This window comes from Taudactylus pleione, unplaced genomic scaffold (assembly GCF_031769625.1).
Source record: "Taudactylus pleione unplaced genomic scaffold, aTauple2 ptg000256l, whole genome shotgun sequence".
Classification (NCBI taxonomy): Eukaryota; Metazoa; Chordata; class Amphibia; order Anura; family Myobatrachidae; genus Taudactylus; species Taudactylus pleione.
Window position 1 is genome coordinate 21,625,409 of NW_028284658.1, and position 16,002 is coordinate 21,641,410.

General features: G+C 45.5%; 1 protein-coding gene across 3 annotated transcripts in view; it reads left to right on the forward strand.

The window, feature by feature from the left end:
- Positions 1 to 15,493, forward strand: part of CCDC200 (coiled-coil domain containing 200) — an 80,837-nt gene extending 65,344 nt beyond the window's left edge. For all 3 annotated transcript variants that reach the window (XM_088480837.1, XM_088480836.1, XM_088480835.1), the window contains exons 3-5: positions 1,669 to 1,747; positions 2,660 to 2,754; positions 15,026 to 15,493. In XM_088480837.1, the coding sequence (XP_088336963.1) occupies positions 1,669 to 1,747; positions 2,660 to 2,754; positions 15,026 to 15,052 (201 nt within the window). In that variant the 3' untranslated portion in view covers positions 15,053 to 15,493. The remainder of the gene's footprint in view (positions 1 to 1,668; positions 1,748 to 2,659; positions 2,755 to 15,025) is intronic.
- The last annotated feature ends 509 nt before the right edge of the window (positions 15,494 to 16,002 follow it).

A 16,002-nucleotide genomic window follows, 5' to 3' on the forward strand; every position in this document is an offset into this window, starting at 1 on the left:
CTCTGTCTCTAAAGCTCCAGCCCTCTGCATTTCCTCATGGCTCTTCTTTGAACAGTCCTCTGAGTTTCAGAGGCATGGCATGACATCATGACATCACTTTTGCTGTGCCACAACACAGAGGAGGAGACAGGCCAAGGGGTGGGTTGGACCAGCACAGGGGACTGGCTGATAATGTTACTGTAAGGTTGTTACCGACTGGCCCACTGTGCTGATCCAGCCCTGGCTGCTTTAAGAATTCTGGACACCACCCATCCAGGATTGGACAGCCTCCAAACTTCGGACAGTGTTGATGATTTTCCAACGCAGGAATACTGGATGAGTGGTAACCCTACGCCCTCTATACATGTGACATCATGATATCATGGAAGAGGAAGCTGAAATAGGAAGCTGAGCACTGGATACATACTAAGGACTCATTGAGTGGCTCTTCTGCAGCTCTCCAGGCTGTAGGGTACAATTCCACCGGGAAGTCAAATACAGGTGCCACCGGGGCAGTGACAGTGCCACCACCTTGGCCTTGCACAATGAGCAGCGGCACCAATTGCACACCAATAGTTGCGGCCCGGGTATTACAAATGCACTATAAAAACAAATGCTTAGGCCAGAGGTTCCCAAACACGGTCCTCAAGGCCCCCCAACAGTGCAGGTTTTAGATATATCCATGGTTGACCACAGGTGAATTAATTAGTACCTCAGTCAATTTGATTCAACCACCTGTGCTCAACCATGGATATCTCTAAAACCTGAACTGTTGGAGAACTTTGAGGAACACGTCTGGGAACCTCCGGCATAGAGAACTTGACTGTCCCCTTCATGTTTATCCTGTGTAAAACAGTCAATAGAGAAGTTTCTTACCTGTTGCTATAAGAGAGGAAGTTGATTTTATCTCTGCTCTTTCTACGAACTGCCGGCTCATTTTTCATATAACTGGGCTGAAACATTGGCAGAGTCACAGACTGCCCTAGCCATTCATAAATGCAGCTTCTTAATACATGCTATAAAAAGTAGCCAGGGAAAGTTACTGGCCAACAGAAAGCCCCCCACCCCCCTTCCTTCCAAGCATGGTCCTGTCAGGAAGGTGTAACAGTGAAAATGGTTATCAACAGAAAGCGTACTTTGAGAGTGCCACCAGACTTTATCACTATGGTACGTCTTCCAATATGATGCAACTAGCAATGCATGCTGAGCTCTATACAATACATAACAGGAGATTAAAAGGAAAAATTTCTATTGAATTAACCTCTAAAGAGCATTGTCTTTCATTATGTATATTAACACCTCATCATTTTAATGAGCTTGTACCTTTTTTAATGATATGATTGTCTCTGATCATCTCACCACTTCTATAGATTTGGAAATTTTGGAATTTGCAAAATGTTTTCTGCCAATTTGATATAATTCCCCCCATATCCAGTCAGTAGGCTACCTTCCTAAGAAATATGAGTAACTTAGACTAATTAATCCGAACATTTTAGGAACAATGAGAATTTGAATGTATTATTTTAATGTAGAATCCATGTCTGAAAGCATCTGATATGATCTTTATTTTGTGTAGTGTGAGTTTTCATGTGTTCCCATGCTATTGCATAGTACCAGTTTTTCAGTGCCTGTTAGTAAATAATATGCACTTGCTTTAGAGAAGTGACATATAATAATTTATTTTGACAGCTGGAAAATACAGTTCAGCCCCCTGCACACTCCTCCAAACAAATGAGCAAGTTTGCGGAACTCTCCAAGCCAATGCCAGGTGAGAAGTGCTTACATTTTGTCAGTAGTCCTTACCCAGCACCACCAAGATCAGTATTAACAAGATACTAAGGGGGCAATCCAATTAGGTGTGTTTGCAAAAGTGAGTATGTTATATGAAATTTGCAAACATCACACAAATGTGTACTCCCTAGAAATGCGAGATACAATTAGAAATGCCTATTTGCGCTACACACAGAGAGGGTGTGCAAATTTACTATAACATGTGACTTGGGAAAAGGGCATGAAAAGTGGGGAAACCAGCCTGGACCCCCAAAAAGTGACAACTTTAACAGAATCATATAGAAGGCTGTTAGTGGGCATAAGGAGAGTACTAGAGGCTTTTAAACAGTGTAAAATGGCTGATTTGTGCATTTATAAAAAAAAAATAATAATTATAAAAAGCTAAATTTTTGTTTAATCACAAGCAAATGAAACAGAAAAATGCTGTGATTTTGTATTATTTTGAGGCCACTAAATGTTTCAGAAAAAAATATACTTTAATTAAATTTGAGGTGCCTAAACTAGTGAAAAAGTTGATTTGGTGGTAATTTGAGGCCATTTTTTTTAACACCCAAAAATTACATATAGTTATTGACCCAATTAAGCTAATAGAAAACTTCCAAATGATTAATTAGTTAATAGGGGAGGGGGTGTCCATTGGGTCCTGCACTGTGTCCCAACATTTTTACAATAATATAATAAAATATTAAAATAGAGATTTTCCCTACCTTTTCACACCCTCAGGGATCCGATTTTCCCCTAAAAAAAAAATGCGAGTTTGGAATGTGGTTGCAACTGCAAGTCCGTGAGAACCGCTGGCACAAGCCAGCTCGCACCTATTGTAATTGGATTACCCCCCAAATATGATAGTCTACACCTAACAGAATTTCTGTGCTGACTTTTCCACCAGATAAGATTTGCAAGCATTGCGCTCAGGGAACATACTACCCACCAAAAACCTGTAATGAAGAGGACTACACAGCAAAACTGCATAGCAGATACAATGTGAGTACGCTTCTGTGTGTACTGTGCTGGAATAGTGTTATCCACTCATAAAATAGGGCTATTTCACTTAAAACAAATGAGACCACCTCTTCAGAAGCCTGGGCATGCGTTTAGCCATATCTCAGTGCTGTACAGAAGCCAGGCTGATCCAACACAGTTTATTCAACATGAAGTTCCACACTGAGAAGCATTCTGATTCTGAGCCAGACACTGCAGTGTCCATGTGTGTATCTTTTGCTGGTATTGCTTCTGTGACTTTATGCAAATACTGATATAGACCCACCCCTTGTAAATATATATGTGACTGCATGTTCAAGGACTGAGATGCCACTTTGTGTGCCTTTAGATCAGGGGTGGGGAACCTTTTTTCTGCAGAGAGCCATTTTGATATATATAACATTATTTGCGGGCCTGGTGCAGGCCACGCCCCCTCCGTGTGATGTCGGACGGGGACACAATTGCCGGTGATTACAGCAATGCCCGAAGCATCCTGAGCATGCTACGGGGAGCTGTAAGGGCAGCGGTGTGACCGCCTGAAGCATCCTAAGGACGCTCCACACGGCACTGCTGCATAGATTCTGGTCGCAGGGCACCATTCTAGGCACCCTGTTAGCCAGGTGAGGCTAGCAGAAAAAAGCTCTGAGGGCCAGACCAACTGACTCCGGGGGCCTTATACGGCCCCTGGGCCTGAGGTTCCCCATCCACGCTTTAGATGCTCAAATACTGCTTGGTGCAAATTTAGACGTAACCACCGCTCGCACCATCAAAACTTGCACCAAACCCACGATAGGTACATCGTGTCCGTCAAAGTATGGCCTCCAATGTGAACGTTTGTGCATCTGAATTCACAACCACTACACAGACACACCTGCGAAAACTGTATAACGTGTCCATAAAGTGGACCATATCCATGCGCCTCTTAGCCACCTCCCTGTCAGCACACAGGAGCAATCAGTACGTATTTCTGAGACCGTCTCCGGTGCGTGTCTCCCATGCATCTGAATTACAACTGTGCAGTGCGACTTAGACACATGCAGAAGAAAAAAATCGCTTAGCACCAGTGCATCTGACTCTGACTTTATTTGTTTACAGTGTCATCTACAGTCATACACCGGTAATACACCCACTCAGCTACTTTCTCACTGGCAGATATGACGTTAGAATGTCCTGGCAGTGGCATAACTAGGGTATTTGGAGCCCAGGGCAAGTTGAAAAATGGAGTCCACTCCCTATATGCGTGCGCCCCCCAAAATTGCCGTGGTCACATGCCACAAGGGGCGTGGTCACTGAAAAATGGGGCATTAAATTTGATACACACCCCTTTCTCGTCACTCTGGGAACATTCCTTTCCATATGTACCTTAAAGCAGTGCCCCCAGTAGTGGTCCCCCTTATACAGGCCCCCAGTAGTGCCCTTTATACAGTACCCCCAGTAGTGGTCCCCCTTATGCAGGCCCCCATTAGTGCCCCTTATACAGTGCTCCCTTGCAAGCCCCCAGTAGTGCCCCTTATACAGTGCACCCAGTAGTGGTCCCCCTTATGCAGACCCCATTATTACCCCGTATACAGTGCCCTCAGTAGTGGTCCCCCTTATGCAGGCCCCCATTATTACCCCTTATACAGTGCCCCCAGTAGTAGTGCCCCTTATGCAGGCCCCCATTAGTGGCCCTTATACAGTGCCCCCAGTAGTTGTTCCCCTTATGCAGGCCCCCAGCAGTGATCCCACCTATGCAGTGCCCCTTATACAGTGCCCCTGTAGTGGTCTTCCCTATTCAGTGCCCCCAGTAGGGGTACAGTGCCAGTAGTGCCCCTTACATAACACACACAGACATAAACACAAAAAACAGAATATGCTGACACTGACTTACTTGAATCCCCACTCCTGCCGCTGTCTGCTCCTCCGTCCTCCCACTCGGTCCCTCACGGTACTATGGGAGAGACGTCTTGACGTCTCTCCCATCACCCACTGCAGGAGCTGGAAGGCGGAGCTCATGAGTGAGCTCCAGCCCAGCTCTGGCAGTGGGCGCAGCAGCCAATGAGAGTCTGTCTGACTCTCATTGGCTTCTGAAACACACACATCGCCGCAGCGCCGGCGGCGATGTGTGTGTAACTGTGTAGTGCGGACCGCACTCACTGCAGTCTGCACTACACTGGCTGACTAGGGTGGGCCTGTACCGCGGCCGGCGGCGCCCCCCCCCCCCACGCTGCCAGTCCCACGGCACCCACAGCACAATCCCCTGCGGCCCTGCCCTAGTTACGCTACTGCCTCAAGGCTAGCATGCATGCTTTCTTTGTGAAAACCAGCAAAAGATGAAAATGGCATATTATCTTTTAAAATATATTTCTTAAACTTGCAAATAAAAAGGAAAAATAAGCAAAAATAAGAAACCAATATGCAAACCATGGCATGGCATGTCAACATGATCCAAAATATGCAAATTAAACTGTGCCTGTATGGCCTTAATTTGACATGAAACAAATAGTTTCAAACTGATTCTCAAATATGACTATCCTAGAAAAAACATGCATTTTTAATAGTCTTCATATGTCTGCATTTAACTAACATTTTCCATAAAAAAACATACATTTCTCTCTAATAGATAATCTTCTAAACAACCTCTGCCTCTAATTTTTAGATTTTTGGGAAGGGAATGATGAAAATGTCATGAAACATTGTGTACAGGAAACATATTTAGAATTTTCCTATGACATTCCAGGAACTTAGCTTCAACTGGGTGAATAGTCGGCCCACGTATTGATTAATACCACAGTTGAGAAAATATCTCATTTTATATGATTCCTGACTAACATAAGATTTATAGTACAAGAAAAAAAGAGAACTCTTTTTCTGAGGCACTCTTACACTATGAATAAAAAGTTACTTAATTCAATAAAGACTCCCAAAACAAACACACAAAAGACACACAGGGGTCTATGTACTAAGCAGTGATAAGTGACAGAGTGAAAAGTGATAAGTCTGTGATAAGTGCCAGCCAATCAGCTTCCAACTGTCATCTCACAGGCTGTGTTTGAAAAATGACAGTTGGGAGCTGATTGGCTGGCACCTTATCACAGACATCACTTTTCACTCTGTCACTTATCACTGCTTAGTACATAGGGCCTGATTCAGAGCTAGACGCTATTTGCGCTCGCTCGTTCAGAAAAAGGGGCCGGATATTTAAATAGAGCGCTCGCTCTTTGCGGTCTGTTGACGCCTCTATGTCTGAACGAGCGAACGAAACATGCGCTCGTTATTTTGTAAAGACGCCCCCTGGCCGCTCGCATCATACGTCATCTCCGCTATTTATTAGATTAATCGAGTACATCAAAAGGCGTATGAACTGCTCGCTATTCTTGTGGTAGCATTTTCCTACCGCAATCATGCGAGCAGTTCAGGCTACATAACAACCAAGTGACGTGGTCGATGACGCTGCTTTGTTAATTATGCACACCCTTAAAACGCCCGTTTTGACCGTTGGGCACGCCTGCGTTCGGATTTCCACTCCCCGTTTTCAAGCACCTTCCCCTGTTACGACCCACAAACGCCTCATTCTGTCACTCAAATTAGCAGGCATTCGCTATTTTGTGAGCACACGATTTCCGACCGCACTGACTGGTTCGTGCATGCGCATTACAACTAGGGGTGTGCACCGGCCACTTTTCGTGTTTTGTGTTTTGGTTTTGGATCTGGATCTTTCTTCGTGTTTTGGATCTGGATTGGTTTTGCCAAAACCACCCTTCCGTGTTTTGGGTTCTGGGTTTTGTGTTTTGGATCTGTATTTTTTTTTTAAAAAGCATAAAAACAGCTAAAATCACAGAATTTGTTGGTTTCTCTGCTCCTATGCTATTATTAACCTCAATAACCTTAATTTCCACTCATTTCCAGTCTATTCTGAACACCTCACACCTCACAATAGTGTTTTCATGTCCAAAAGGTTGCACCGAGGTAGCTGGATGACTATGCTAAGCGACACGAGTGGGCGGCACAAACACGTGACCCATCTAGGAGTGACACTGCAGTGGCAGACAGGATGGCAGTTAGAAAAACTAGGCCCCAAACTGTACATAATGCAAAGAAAAAAAAGAAGTGCAAGATGGAATTGTCCTTGGGCCCTCCCACCCACCCTTATGTTGTATAAACAGGACATGCACACTTTAACAAATCAATCATTTCAGCGCCAGGGTCTGCCACACAACTGTGGCTGAAATGATTGGTTCGTTTGGGCCCCCACAAAACAAGCTGGCAATTAATGTGTCCCTGCACAAACTGGCTCTACGGAGGCAAGATGTCATCCTCATCCTCCTCATCCACCGATTCCTCACCCTCTTCAGTGTGTACATCCTCATCCTCACAAAGTATTAACTCGTCCCCACTTGAATCCACCACCACAGGTCCCTCTGTACCTTCTGGAGGCTGGTCTGCCTGGAAGAGCTGATAATTCATTTTGATGAACATCATCTTCTCCACATTCTGTGGAAGCAACCTCCTACGCCTTTCGCTGACAAGGTTCCCGGCTGCACTAAACACTCTTTCGGAGTACACACTGGAGGGGGGGCAACTCAGGTAAAATAGAGCCAGCTTGTACAGGGGCCTCCAAATTGCCTCTTTTTCCTGCCAGTACAGGTATGGACTGTCTGACATGCCTACTTGGATGCTGTCACCGATGTAATCCTCCACCATTCTGTCAATGGTGACAGTATCATATGCAGTGACAGTAGACATGTCAGAAATTGTTGCCAGGTCCTTCAGTCCGGACCAGATGTCCAAACTTGGTCCTGCCTGCCCTGCATCACCGCCAGCGGGTTGCTTAGGATACCTAAGTTTTTTCCTGGCAGCCCCAGTTGCGGGAGAAAATGAAGAAGGAGCCGTTGACGTGTCACGTTCCGCTTCAGCTGACAGTGTGTTCACCAGCAGGTCTTTGCACCTCTGCAGGCTTGTGTCGGCCGGAAAGAGAGACACCACATAGGCTTTAAACCTAGGATCAAGCACGGTGGCCAAAATGTAGTGGTCTGATTTCAACAGATTGACCACCCTGGAATCCTGGCAAAGCGAATGAAGGGCTTCATCCACAAGTCCCACATGCCGAGCGGAATCGCTCCGTCTTAGCTCCTCCTTCACTTTCTCCAGCTGCTTCTGCAAAAGCCTGATGAGGGGAATTACCTGACTCAAGCTGGCTGTGTCTGAACTGACTTCACGTGTGGCAAGTTCGAAGGGCTGGAGAACCTTGCACAACACGGAAATCATTCTCCACTGCGCTTGAGTCAGGTGCATACCCCCTCCTTTGCCTATGTCATAGGTGGATGTATAGGCTTGTATGGCCTTTTGCTGCTCCTCCATCCTCTGAAGCATATAGAGGGTTGAGTTCCACAGCGTCACAACCTCTTGCTTCAGGTGATGGCGGGGCAGGTTCAAGAGTGTTTGCTGGCGCTCCAGTCTTCGGCACGCAGTCGCTGAATGGCGAAAGTGGCCAGAAATTTTTCGGGCCACCCAAAGCGTCTCCTGCACGCCCCTGTCGCTTTTCAGAAAATTCTGCACCACCAAGTTTATTGTGTGAGCAAAACATGGGACGTGCTGGAATTTGCCCAGATGTAATGCCCGCACAATATTGGTGGCGTTGTCAGATATCACAAATCCCCAGGAGAGTCTAAGTGGGGTAAGCCACTGGGCGATGATTTCCCTCAGTTTCTCCAAGAGGTTGTCGGCGGTGTGCCTCTTACTGAAACCGGTGATACACAGCGTAGCCTGCCTTGTAACGAGCTGGCGTTTCTGAGATGCTGCTACTGGTGACGCTGCTGCTGTTGCTGCGTAAGGTGATACATCTACCCAGTGGGCTGTCACAGTCATATAGTCCTTAGTCTGCCCTGTTCCACTTGTCCACATGTCCGTGGTTAAGTGGACATTGTGTACAATGGCATTTTTCAGGACACTGAGGACACTTTTTCTGACGTTTCTGTACAGTCTCGGTATCGCCTGCCTAGTGAAGTGGAATCTAGACGGGATTTGGAACCGGGGACACACTACCTCCATCAATTGTCTAAATCCCACTGCACTAATGGCGGATACCGGACGCACGTCTAACACCAACATAGCAGTCAAGGCCTCAGTTATACGTTTTGCTTCAGGATGACTGCTGTCGTACTTCATCCTCCTCGCTAAGGACTGTTGGAGGGTCAATTGTTTAGTAAAAGTAGTGGTGTTCCTACTTCCTCTCTGGGATGATGAACGACTCCCAGCAGCAGCAACAGCAGCAGCGGCAGCAGTAGGCGTAGCAATGCAGGATCCTCCAGAGGAATCCCGGATAGGAGAGTCAGTCATGCCAGTGACATGGCCTGCAGGACTACTTCCGATCCTGACTAAGGAGGAAATTGACGAGGAGGGAGTTGACGGTGTGGTTTGCAGGCGCTTGGATACAACAGGACAACGGGATTTAGGTGTCCCTGGACTGCTTACGGTCTTAGCCAAAGTTTCTGAACTTGACAGTAACTTTTTATGAACGCGCTGCAGGTGCCGTATAAGGGAGGATGTTCCTAGGTGGTTGACGTCCCTACCCCTACTTATTTCACCTTTACATATGGTACATATGGCAAGACAGTTGTTGTCCGGATTTGGATAGAAATATTGCCAGACCAAAGAGGTGGAATGTTTGGTCTTCTGCCCAGGCATGACCGTGATGGGCTTTTTCATCCCACGGACAACAACTGTCTCCCCCGGAGCCTGATTTAAACAAACCACATCACCATCAGAATCCTCCTCGCCAACTTCCTCCTCAGCGCCAGCTACACCAGTATCCTCATCCTGTTGTACTTCAACAGTGACATCTTCAATTTGCATATCAGCAAGTGGACTGTGGGTGCTCCTTTCAGCACTTGCAGGGGGCGTGCAAATGGTGGAAAGAGCCACCTCTTCACGTCCAGTGCTGGGAAGGTCAGGCATCGCAACCACCACCACACTTGGACTCTCCTTGGGGATTTGTGATATCTTCTTAGAAAGCACAGTTCTTCGCTGTGCTTTTGCCAGCTTAACTCTTTTGATTTTTTTAGTGGGAGGAGGGCTTCCATCGTCATGTGAAGCTGAACCACTAGTCATGAACATACTAGGGATCGACCTTAGCCGTTCCTTGCCACTCCGTGTCGTAAATGGCATATTGGCAAGTTTACGTTTCTCTTCAGCTGATTTAAATGTCTTTTTCAAGGTCATTTTCCTGAACTTTGCCATTTGGGATTGTATGTGCCCTCTACTATGACATTGGGCATCGGCCTTGGCAGACGACGTTGATGGCATGTTATCGTCTATGTCATGACTAGTGGCAGCAGCTTCAGCACTAGTAGGAAGTGGTTCTTGATCTTTCTCTATTTTATTTTTATCGGAGAAAGTTTGGTCCTCCATTTATGTTATATCGATTTGATATATACGTGCGGCTAAACACAGAAAATAATTTTTTTTTTGGTTTGGACTGGAGTGTACTTTGTGGGTTACAGCACCCTTTAACGGTCAAGCCAGCCGGCCCTTTACTTATGACACAGGCGCACTCTTGGCACTACTTTGTTGATGCACGTGCGGCTACTGCGCACACAATTCACAAACACAGAAAATAATTTTTTTTTTGGTTTGGACTGGAGTGTACTTTCGGGGGTTACAGCACCCTTAACGGTCAAGCCAGCCGGCCCTTTACTTATGACACAGGCGCACGCTTGGCACTACTTTGTTGATGCACGTGCGGCTACTGCGCACACAATTCACAAACACAGAAAATAATTTTTTTTTGGTTTGGACTGGAGTGTACTTTCGGGGGTTACAGCACCCTTTAACGGTCAAGCCAGCCGGCCCTTTACTTATGACACAGGCGCACTCTTGGCACTACTTTGTTGATGCACGTGCGGCTACTGCGCACACAATTCACAAACACAGAAAATAATTTTTTTTTGGTTTGGACTGGAGTGTACTTTCGGGGGTTACAGCACCCTTAACGGTCAAGCCAGCCGGCCCTTTACTTATGACACAGGCGCACGCTTGGCACTACTTTGTTGATGCACGTGCGGCTACTGCGCACACAATTCACAAACACAGAAAATAATTTTTTTTTGGTTTGGACTGGAGTGTACTTTCGGGGGTTACAGCACCCTTTAACGGTCAAGCCATCCGGCCCTTTACTTATGACACAGGCGCACGCTTGGCTCTACTTTGTTGATGCACGTGCGGCTACTGCGCACACAATTCACAAACACAGAAAATAATTTTTTTTTTGGTTTGGACTGGAGTGTACTTTCGGGGGTTACAGCACCCTTAACGGTCAAGCCAGCCGGCCCTTTACTTATGACACAGGCGCACGCTTGGCACTACTTTGTTGATGCACGTGCGGCTACTGCGCACACAATTCACAAACACAGAAAATAATTTTTTTTTTGGTTTGGACTGGAGTGTACTTTCGGGGGTTACAGCACCCTTAACGGTCAAGTCAGCCGGCCCTTTACTTATGACACAGGCGCACGCTTGGCACTACTTTGTTGATGCACGTGCGGCTACTGCGCACACAATTCACAAACACAGAAAATAATTTTTTTTTGGTTTGGACTGGAGTGTACTTTCGGGGGTTACAGCACCCTTAACGGTCAAGCCAGCCGGCCCTTTACTTATGATACAGGCGCACGCTTGGCACTACTTTGTTGATGCACGTGCGGCTACTGCGCACACAATTCACAAACACAGAAAATAATTTTTTTTTGGTTTGGACTGGAGTGTACTTTCGGGGGTTACAGCACCCTTTAACGGTCAAGCCATCCGGCCCTTTACTTATGACACAGGCGCACGCTTGGCTCTACTTTGTTGATGCACGTGCGGCTACTGCGCACACAATTCACAAACACAGAAAATAATTTTTTTTTTGGTTTGGACTGGAGTGTACTTTCGGGGGTTACAGCACCCTTAACGGTCAAGCCAGCCGGCCCTTTACTTATGACACAGGCGCACGCTTGGCACTACTTTGTTGATGCACGTGCGGCTACTGCGCACACAATTCACAAACACAGAAAATAATTTTTTTTTTGGTTTGGACTGGAGTGTACTTTCGGGGGTTACAGCACCCTTAACGGTCAAGCCAGCCGGCCCTTTACTTATGACACAGGCGCACGCTTGGCACTACTTTGTTGATGCACGTGCGGCTACTGCGCACACAATTCACAAACACAGAAAATAATTTTTTTTTTGGTTTGGACTGGAGTGTACTTTCGGGGGTTACAGCACCCTTAACGGTCAAGCCAGCCGGCCCTTTACTTATGACACAGGCGCACGCTTGGCACTACTTTGTTGATGCACGTGCGGCTACTGCGCACACAATTCACAAACACAGAAAATAATTTTTTTTTTGGTTTGGACTGGAGTGTACTTTCGGGGGTTACAGCACCCTTAACGGTCAAGCCAGCCGGCCCTTTACTTATGACACAGGCGCACGCTTGGCACTACTTTGTTGATGCACGTGCGGCTACTGCGCACACAATTCACAAACACAGAAAATAATTTTTTTTTTGGTTTGGACTGGAGTGTACTTTCGGGGGTTACAGCACCCTTAACGGTCAAGCCAGCCGGCCCTTTACTTATGACACAGGCGCACGCTTGGCACTACTTTGTTGATGCATGTGCGGCTACTGCGCACACAATTCACAAACACAGAAAATATATTATTTTTTTAGCACTTGGGGGGAGCACCCCTGATGGACAGAGCACCCCCTGGAAAACACTGCAGCACTCCTTTAGGACTGGGACACTGCACAGGACTTTGGAGTGGACACAGCCCCTATGGAGAACTGACTGCACAACACAGTCCAGCCAGCCCCTATGGACTTTGAAGTAGTGGACACAGCCCCTATTAACAACAGCAGCACAGCACAACACAGCCAGCCCCTATGGACTTTGAAGTAGTGGACAACAGCAGCACTACACTACACTACACTACACAGCCCTAACTCCCACCCTCCCTCTTCACTGTCCACAGCCGAGTGAGAAAATGGCGCCGACGTGGGTACCTTATATAGGATCCAAAACCCGCGAGACTCGGAAGGCGGGATGATGACGTTTTGCCTCGATTTCAGATCCGAGTCAGGCGGGAAAAGTCGAGCCTGATTCGGATCGGACTCGGATCGGGGGGGCTCGGGGGGGTTCGGATTTCAGAAATCCGAACCCGCTCACCCCTAATTACAACCCATACGCATGCGCAGATGTGCGAACATCGCTCGGAACGAACGAGCGGCTGCTTACGAGCGGCTCTGAATCAGGCCCATAGCCCCATAAACTCAAGCAATGTGCCTAATTAGGTAACCAATCTAATAGTGCTATAACTACCAAAATTACCTCCGTGTATTAATATTGGGCATGTAAGATACTATAGATAACAAGCAAGTATCAGCTACCCAACCTGAAGGTACTACTTACTGCAGATACAAATTCATATGTGCGTAAACAATAGATGTGAAATGCAAAATGAGACAAATCTCTGTTCAGTTTAGCCGAGCATATAAATATGGAAAACCTATGCATCATTCTGTATACAAAACCCATGGTATCAGATATAAATAGGAGTAAATATAACAGGATACATAAATACATATATATAGATGTATACTGTATGTATATATATATATATATATATATATACACACACATACATACACACACACATCTATAATTGATACTCAGAATTCAACTTAAATTGTTAGTATGCGTGCAAATTAAAAACAAGTCTTTAGTATAGAAAGTACATTTTATCAGAAATAGATGTAAATTATAAATAGCAAAAGGTGGAAAAGATACATATAGGACAAAATGTAATAGGGACTGAGTATGGAAAATGTGCCAGTATAGAGCTATACTCGCACATTTTTAGAACTCACGCTATGTAATAGGGTGCAAGAACATGCAAACTCGCATGTTTTCTCACAGTGTTTTGCAATTGTGAGGATACAACTCGGGCAATGTAATATAGTATATGGTTTTAACTTGCACATAATAAAACTTGCATAAAAAAGACATGTTTCAGGCTAGCATTGGTGTAATGTCAGAGGCAAGGTACCCTTTCACCGGTCCCCTGGCCAAAGCACTGCTAGTCAGTCCAGGCTGGGGATCCCTGTGGAGATGGGGACCCCCCAATAAAGGGGTTCCTCCTCTCCCGGGCACCACAGGCCCGGGCTGATAGCCCTTTGTTATCACCGGCACCCCAGGGCGGAGGGTGGCGGGTTGATTGTGTAAAAAATACGTGCATGGTTTTAACTTGCACATAATAACATTTGCATAAAAAATAGACCTGTTTCAGGCTAGCAAATATAGCCTGAGCAGGTGCGAGTTACACAGAAACATGCACAGATCATTGCATGCTTCTGTGTAAAATGTAAAAAATAGTCAAATGTAAAAAATCGACGTTGGGTTCCTCCCTAAAAGCACAAACAGCATCAGGCTATTTTGAGAAGGTCCTACTTGTGAAAATACAGGAGAAAAAAACATAGGGTTCCCCTGTATTTTCATCAACCTGCACCGGGCTCAGTGAGCCAGTCCTGGTTGTGGAAATACTGGGGACAAAATGAGTAGGGGTCCCCTGTATTTTCCACAGCCAGCACTGAACTCTTTCTAGCAGGGTTGTAATGTCACAGCCGGGGTACCCTTTTACCGGTCCCCCGGCCAAAGCATTATACCTGACTGCTAGTCAGCTCAGGCTGGGGATCCCTGGGGAGGTAGGGAACCCCCAATAAAGGGGTCCCCTCTCTCCAGGGCACCACAGGCCTGTGCTGATAACCCGGTGTTATCCCCTGCACCCCAGGGCGGTGGTTGCCAGGTTGATTGTGTAAAAAATAGAATAAAAAATATTGTCTTTTACAGTAGAATTAGAGGTCCCAGCAAGTACCAGCATGCGAGGCATTAAGGGCTTGCTGATACATCTAGTTCACTTGCAAAATAAATATTATATGGACACCGAAGGTTGTAATATTTTATTTCACATGCACTCACTCACACTCATACTCAGCTACATGGTTAACAATTTAAAAACCTAAATTGCAGATAGGAAAAATATATATTAAAAAATAACAAAATATTATAAGTATATTGAGAAAGAGTCAAATACCAAATCCAACCTGAGTGGTTATGTAACTGTCGACCTGGCTGGACAAACCATTTTGCAATGCAAGGGGTGCAAAGACAAACTTTTTTTTGCATGTAGGGTAAATAAAGACAGGAGTCCTGGTGGTTTAATTTTTACATTTCAATATGTTTGTTTGTTTTTTTACAGTCTGTGCAGTATAGCCAGCAGTGGTGAAGAATGAAAACAGGACATTTTCCCTGGTGCTCAGAGAACATATAAATCCTTTTTGGAATACAGCAATTGGAATCATCTATATTCTCTGCCTATGTGTTGTGCATGCTAGAAACATGGTAGTTCTCCACCTAGTAATACTGCGATTGCTGTAGCTGTGGAGCTATGGGTTTAATATATCCCTGGATTCATGTGGTGTTTTCCTTTGGTTGGATGTCTTGTATCTACTAGGTGTCCGTAACAATGAGCTGGACGAAGACCTGCCACAACATAGCCTATAGATGGTGGATGCAAGACCACTAGCCAGAGATCACCATTAAACCCACAAATGTATTTATTTTTTTAAATAAATGGTCCCCGCATGAACATGCTAAGTAAATTATATCGGAACTCTTAACTGTGTACACAAGAAATAAAATAAAACAGCTGTCTGCAACACTCTAAGTCATTTGTTTTTTTTATTGATAAATTGTTATACACTCACTTATAAACCAATATTAATGTTATTTAAAATTACACATATAGTGTCAACTGTCAATGATCAGCTGTATTTGACTATTTGACATCTCATAGTGTAACTTAGGCAAATTTTAAATAAATGTTATATAAAAAATGTTAGATGTATAGATATATATCACTGGTAAAATGCAGACAGGTTGTAATTTATCACCTTAATAGGCTTATCATGTAACTGTCTTACATCAAAAACATCCTTTGTAATGTCCTTTAGCTTTAGTGAAAAAACCCTCCCTTAGGGGTGCCTAACCCTAACCTCCCCGCCAAGTGCCTAACCCTAACCCCCCTCTAAGTGCCTAAACCTAACCCCCCTCTAAGTGCCTAAACTTAACCCCCCCTTCCCCGCAGCCTAACCCCAACCTCCCCCCGGGTGCCTAACCCTAACCTCCCCCCGGGGTGCCTAACCATAACCCCCCCTTCCCCTAGCCTAACCCTAA